The sequence below is a fragment of the Eutrema salsugineum genome, unplaced genomic scaffold (genome assembly GCF_000478725.1).
Source record: "Eutrema salsugineum unplaced genomic scaffold, Eutsalg1_0 scaffold_22, whole genome shotgun sequence".
Lineage (NCBI taxonomy): Eukaryota > Viridiplantae > Streptophyta > Magnoliopsida > Brassicales > Brassicaceae > Eutrema > Eutrema salsugineum.
In genome coordinates, this window is record NW_006256812.1 from 979,757 (window position 1) to 987,059 (window position 7,303).

Sequence of the window (7,303 nt, forward strand, 5' to 3'; positions counted from 1 at the left end):
AGATGAAATTTGACTCAAACTTCACTGAAATGTAAAATGTAAAAAACAAAGACTTAAAAATACAATTTGAACCTTCTGGTTTCAATCGGTTCAACAAAATAGTATTCTTTAGTTGCATGTGTAATAAAACATGGTGGATCAATTATCCCTAATCCAGACATGGTAGTGGCAAAACACAATCTAATAACAATATATCACACCATATACACAATTTGATCTTCACTACTCTCTAGAAACAACTGTACAAAAAAGTTTACAAAAGTACCTTGAGGGCACCAAACACTTCGATTGTGGTCTTGACAAGTCTATCATCCAGAAGAGCAGCACGGAATGGCTTTCTGGTTTCAGCCGGCTCAACAGAGTAGTTTTTTCCAGTTATCTGTGTAATAAAACATAATGTATAAGTTATTCCTAATATAGACCGCGTAAAGGCATAACACAATCTAATAGCAATATATTATATATGCACACAATCTAATCTTACTCGTCGAGAGAGCATAGGATGTAATATGGAAGCCACCTTAGTATTTTTCTTTTTTTCTGATTATTTGATTATTTGATTGGATTTTTTTTTCTGTCTATATCGGATCTATCCTTCTGAGTTCTGACTAATGAAGATTTTTTTTTTTGTTTTAGACCCAATTTGTATTTACCTGCGAGTATGCATGATATCACGTTTTATGGCTGATCTGAGAGAAGAACGCATAATGATTGCAAAGAGAGTACTAAGGTACTTGAGAGGGACGTTGGAGTTTAATATGTTCTATGGAAGATCAGCTAACATGGAGTTGCAGGATTACACGGATAATGATTATGCTTGAGACATGGTCACATGGATGATAGAAAAAACATGTCTGGATATGTATTTTCTGAATTAAGTAACATTCTATTTGAAAAGAACTTTATACTTTGCATTTTCTTTTTGTCATCACTCGTCTATCTGATATGTGCATTGATATGCGTTTCGTTTCTTCGAATTTATATGTTTTAACGAGTTTGGATCCTTTATTTTTGGATAGATACTTTATGATTATTCTACTTTGATTTCATTTTTTTTTTGGTTCGGTGGGTTTGTAAGATCATCTAGGATTTGAACTCTTAAATCATATGCCAGTCGGTAAACTATTAGGAGTTCTATTATGATACTTATAAAGATTAAAATGAAAGGAAATAAAAACGTGAATAATGGTATTACAAAATTGCATTTTCCTCCAAAATAATTTATCTCTGCAAATAGATTACTTAATTCAGAAAATACAAATATTAAAAGTTTCAATATTTTTTTTTGTCGTCATTAATATCTAATTTATATATTTCAAAATTTAGTGTTTAAAATAAATTTTACATGTGCCTAATGTACGGGGTAAACTCTAATATGTTATAAAAATACCAGATAATACAGATTTCAAAATTCTCTGTTGACTATTGAGTCAAATTGCAAGGTATTGAGTCATGAGAAAAATGATTGCTGATTAATAAAAAAAATTATGGCAAATTTTATTTATCAAAAGACTTGAGATATAAAATGGAGCTTTTATTTACTTCATTCTAATTAAATTTATAAGATTTCACGATTAATCAAACGTATTTTTCACCCTGAATCCCACCCAATTTGGCAAAAAAAAAAAAGAAGAAAGAATTAAAACGGCCGTTGATACGCACACCAAACAGGGACTCCGGTGACTACGCGACGGCCATAACCAACCGTCGCAGCCTGCGAAGAAGATGTCCACATTTGACCATTCGCCGCCGCTGCAGCCTGCGAAGAACACGCAGCGTAATCCGCCGGAACCACCATCGAAGGCGACGGCGACGAATATTTAATATCGCGACCCTCGGGTTTAACCATAATGGAAACATTGACGATTCCGCTTTTGTCTCCGTACTCGTCTCTCAATCTGTAACTCAAGAAATTCAAATGCCCCTGAGGAGCGAATCCTCCCATAAAATCCGTCACCGGAATCTTGGCGTGCCCAACACTCTTCTCGACCCCACCACCTGTTCGATACAATACCTCAATGGAGATAAACCTTACACTCCCGTTAACCGGCATCTCCATCTCGATTTTATCTTTCCAAACCGGATAACTCCCACCCGGTTCGTCCAATTTCGAATTCTTAGATTTCTCATCGATTCTCACGACGCAGAATGTCTTTCTCTTCACCGGTTTTCGATCCACCTTGAGTCCTTCCGCTGAGATTAACTCAATCTCCAGTGATCGTTTCGTTGTTGAATACGACATGATCACGACCTTTTGATGTTATGTGTATGTATGTATTTGTGTATAAGTCCAATCCTATATATATGCAGAGGAGATTCCTTATGGATTTTGAGGGAGACGATGAATTATCTGATTGTTTATATAAGGTCAGGCAAATTGACTGACGAACACGCGCGGGTTTTTCCAGGTGGTTTCCACTCGTTTTCGAATTTATTATTGTTTCTGGGAAATTTCAAAATGTTTTTTTTTTTTTGCGAGACTCGACCGTTAGGCTGGGGACAACTTTAAATTACTTTTCTTTAGTGGGTATAGATATTCTTATTCTGAACTAACCCTTAAATTTTATAGATAAATTATTATTAATATTATTCCTTGTTTTGTATTAAGTTTAAATCGTGGAATTACAAGTTAAATACTTATTGATATATTAGATTTGTCTTAAAACGTGACAAAGTATATGTTTTAAAGTAGAGATGGGAACGATGACGTTAACGTTGTTGATCGGATGGTTCGAGGATGCTTGATCTGGTGGCTTGATCAACGGTGGTGTGCCGCGTGCGGTAGGCAAGGGATGACAATTATAAAATTGCTTATGCAGCCACTTATTTTTAACAAAAATTCCTAAAGTCCGAGCTATATATTTTATGTTTTAAAAGTTTTTTTTTATCATATTTTTTTTTAAAAAATATTTAGTAGTATTTTTCAAAGAATGGGCGCGTGACGCGTCTCCACTTCAGAGACCTATATTCGAGCAGAAATTTACAAAATCAGAAACTTACTTTGAAGATAAATAATGAAAAGTTGTTGTTAACTTCTTACGTAAAAAAAAAAGGAACAACGTTGCGTGGTCAGTAATCTTTGAGAAAGTCTTTGGCGCCAGTTGATGGAGTCGTTGATACGGCACGTGTCGTACACTAAGTGATATTGAATTGACTTGTTTTTTTAAGGGAAACTAGGACGAGAGTGCGAACGAAATTTCAAAATTAATATCTCTTAGTTTTTTTTTTTTTTTTTTTATAACTCAGATGTCCTGGCCCCCATCGAGTTGGGTCCAGACTAGCCACGTAGGCGGCCAAATAGCACTCCACGTGTCGACTCTTGAGACACTGCAGCCTATATGTGAATTCTGTGGTGGCCAGGCTCGAACTCGTGATGGCGGATAACTTAGCTAAAGGTCCTTTACTACCAGAGTTAGATGCTCCGGTTTAATAATATCTCTTAGTTGATTCTGTAAACGCCGTGACACACGTTTTTTGTTTTCTGCACCAGAATACTCGACTTAAAATTAGAACATATAATCATTTGCCAATTAGTAAACTCAAAATTTAACAGACTATTTATGTATATATAATCTCCCACTTTTTGCATTTTTTAAGGTTATATATAATAAACGTGCTTTCGTATAATATAATGATTTTGATGATACCTTTAAAGCGGAATTAAACCCTCTCGTATCACGAAGAGCTGCAATGACCACTGGATTTGGAGGAAGAACAACTTACCGTCGATAACACTCTAGAGCCGCTTTCTCACAATTGCGTATATATAAATGATACTTTTATTTGTTTATGGACCAGTTTAGTAATACTGTCATCAAAATTGTTATTATCATTACGTGATTAATTATCCTAAATTCAAACAATCGATGTAGGTGATATCTGGGGAAGTAGAAACTGGTCTAAATCTTGGCCAACAAACACAATATACTGCATGGATGCATGCATGCGTAAAAGTCATTTGTAACGACCTACGTCAGCACAATGACTATGGAACAAAAATGCATATATATATATATATATATATATATATCTGTTTGAAAAATATTAAAACTACCACGATGCAATCGACCACTAGCTTTTTATGTATTTTGCGATATGGTCATATATGTATATTATTATATGACTCAATACGACCGTTGGGCTAGCTTGCACTGCCGAATATATGTAATCATTACAGATTGTTTCTGGAAATTTATCGGGCTTTGCTTCGTTATTTCATGTCACATGGATTCGGCACATAAAACAATTAAATACTACTTTTCTCTACAATTTTGTCGTGTTGACTTGATAAACATAGTCAATGTCTACAGGTTATTTTCAAACTGTTTTCGTTAATTGCGGCAGAAAGACGGATGACAATTTTCAGAGTAGGTTTACGAATGTAATTAAGTAGTTCTTTCTCGAATGCCAAATTCAAATATTCAGAAAAACGAACGAGTAATTCAAATTTACGAGATTTACAGTAATTATAGACATGCATATTAATTAAAATTTTAATTAGAATATGTAAGTGGTTCTTTAAAGAGTTTGTTATCGTGAGTTCGTGTTGACAAATCTGAATAATATTGTAAATGATAATTAACATGAATTTTTCTTTGTTGCCAATCAAAACACAACGCATAAATGTTGTGTCAAGTAGACCGCATCAGATCGATGAGGCCGACGAAACACCACCACCACAATTCAACCGTTGAGTAAATATAATTAAGACAGTATATATCTAGATCTACTGTCAATTCGATCGTACTCAATTAAATTAATCCTTCAATTTTTGACTGCTTTAGCAAATAAATAAATATATCAAATATTTTACTATTTATTTATTTATATTTATATGAAATCCGGTTAAACCATATATATATATATATGAGATATAGAATTTAAAGACTTTATTGCATTGCTCCCAGGCCGCTGCAACTATTATGATCAAAAAATTCAACAACACATTTTATGTAAAGAGAACTACAGATCTTTTAGATTATATCATTATGTATTTTTCTACTTGTCCAAATTAGACAAAACATATATTTTTGTATGTTATTTGATTCGATCGATGATCTCCTTTCTCTCAAACTCCAAATTAGACAAGTGCACAAACACAAGATTACAACATTATTCGACACTAAACACCCAAACACAAGTACACTAAACACCAGACACAAGCTTTAAAGTTTGATATTATAAGTCTGAAATGAAAAACAGATTACAACATTATTCCAAGGAAATCAACCTAATACACTCTAAATTTTGGTCTGGCCAATGTCAAAAGTGACTGATCCCAAAGACACCTTGAAAATGCATTTATCTGAACGTATTAGTGAATGTAGAAGATAGGTCTTCTCTTCCATTGGACTGAATTTTAGCTGCGCAAATCGGTTTCTGTTGTGACCAGTGCCCACCTAAATACGTGATTGAGGAGCTGATGAAATACACTCCAGTCACTAACAATGTAAGACTCACTCCCACGAAATTACAACACTTGATCAAAGGAAAAACAATCTCTAGAGCCCTAGCCTACAAAATGAGGGGAAGAATGCATAGCTTACTTTTTTTTTTTACTCAAATAAGGTATAAAGAAGGAAATTGATTGGAATCTTTCTCCAGGGGATGAAGATCTAAAAAAATGTGATAAAACATAAACATTATCTATGTAACCTGAAACTACGAAAGAAAACATGTAAGAAGAAGAAGAAGTTTACCTAGAGGGCACCAGTAGTGGTGGTTCTGGTCCTGACAAGTGGAGCATCCACAATAGCAGCACCGAATGACTTAGCAACCTGGAACTGAGAAATAAAAAATGTAAGAAGATGAAGAAGAAGAGAGTTTTTTTTGTTTTTTGAGAAACAGAGCCACTATCAAACAAATCAACACATAACGACACAAAAAATAATAACACAACAAGGTGATGTGTACTCATATAACATACGAAACACACACTAATCAAGGTTTCTCTCATTTGCTGAATCATAATCATAGCAAAAAGCAAGGCAACAAATACACTCTAGTCACTAACAATGTAAGACTCACTCCCACGAAATTACAACACTTGATCAAAGGAAAAGCAATCTCTAGAGCCCTAGCCTACAAAATGAGGGGAAGAATGCATAGCTTACCTTTTTTTTCTCAAATAAGGTATAAAGAAGGAAACTTACTCTCTGGTTATTGATTGGAATCTTTCTCTAGAGGATGAAAATCCAAAAAATGTGATAAAACATAAACATTGTCTATGTAAGCTGAAACTACTAAAGAAAACATGTAAGAAGAAGAAGTTTACCTTGAGGGCACCAGTAGTGGTGGTCCTGACAAGTGGAGCACCCACTATAGCAGCACCGAATGACTTAGCAACCTGGAACTGAGAAGAAGAAGAAGAAGCATGCCTCTCCTGAATAAAGCAAAATATGATGCCTCTACTGATGAATCAAATGATGATGATACCTACCGGGGCATTCTCCAAAGGTGATCCGAGACATGGATGCTGTCGTGTAAGCTTTGTGGATAAAATGAAACTTGGTATTATATAATTGGCATAATTAATGTTGGTTAATTATAACGTTTTTTTGTGTTTCTTTTTTTTTTCCATCTTTTGCAGAGGAATGGATCATAAGTTTATGAAGAAGAAATTCATCAAGTATCTGAAGATCAGAGGAGTGACGACAAAATTCATGTCCTACATGCACGGTCAGATGTGGACTAAAAAGAAGCGAGAGTATTGGTTATGGTTGAGTTCTGTTAAGGAGTTTTTGGAAGAATAAAAGTCAAGACCGATTCCTATTTACTTTTAGTAAATCAGAAATGTTTGAGAACGAGACTTTGTCTTGGGTTGTCGTTGGCATTAACTATTTTTCACATTGCTGTCTGTATGTGAACTAATAATATTTAAATCGTATGTCTTATTTTTTTTTGCTTTTATAATCATTTTTCGATGCTCAAGCTATAGTATTCTGTTTCGTGATTTAGAACTACATAGTTGTTTCATGCTTTCATATATGACGTTAAAGGTTGTGGACCAAGGAAGAGAGATCAGTTGTTTGGATTGTGTGTGAAAGGTTTGGTCTCCGTTTCACTGTAATTACTGATCGCTTTCCATTATTGCCGGCTGTACAGGAATTTAAGTATCGTTACCAAAGAGTGCAAAGTTGCTCTTGTAAATCTCTTCATTGTCTCTCTCTGTCTCTAGTTTTTGTATAATCTCTGGAATTGACCTAGCATAATAACCTGGAAGCTTACCTTTGTGCTAAAGAGCGCGGATTCATAATGGAGGAACAAACTAGTGGCAGTTCTTGCTCTCACACAAACAGTATAA

General features: G+C 34.5%; 1 protein-coding gene across 1 annotated transcript; it reads right to left on the reverse strand.

Moving 5' to 3' along the window:
- Positions 1-1,518: 1,518 nt before the first annotated feature.
- On the reverse strand, positions 1,519-2,315 carry LOC18015562 (BON1-associated protein 2). The gene has a single exon (XM_006397695.2). The coding sequence runs from the start codon at positions 2,240-2,242 to the stop codon at positions 1,640-1,642; it is 603 nt and encodes a 200-aa protein (XP_006397758.1). The 5' UTR covers positions 2,243-2,315; the 3' UTR covers positions 1,519-1,639.
- Positions 2,316-7,303: the final 4,988 nt, after the last annotated feature.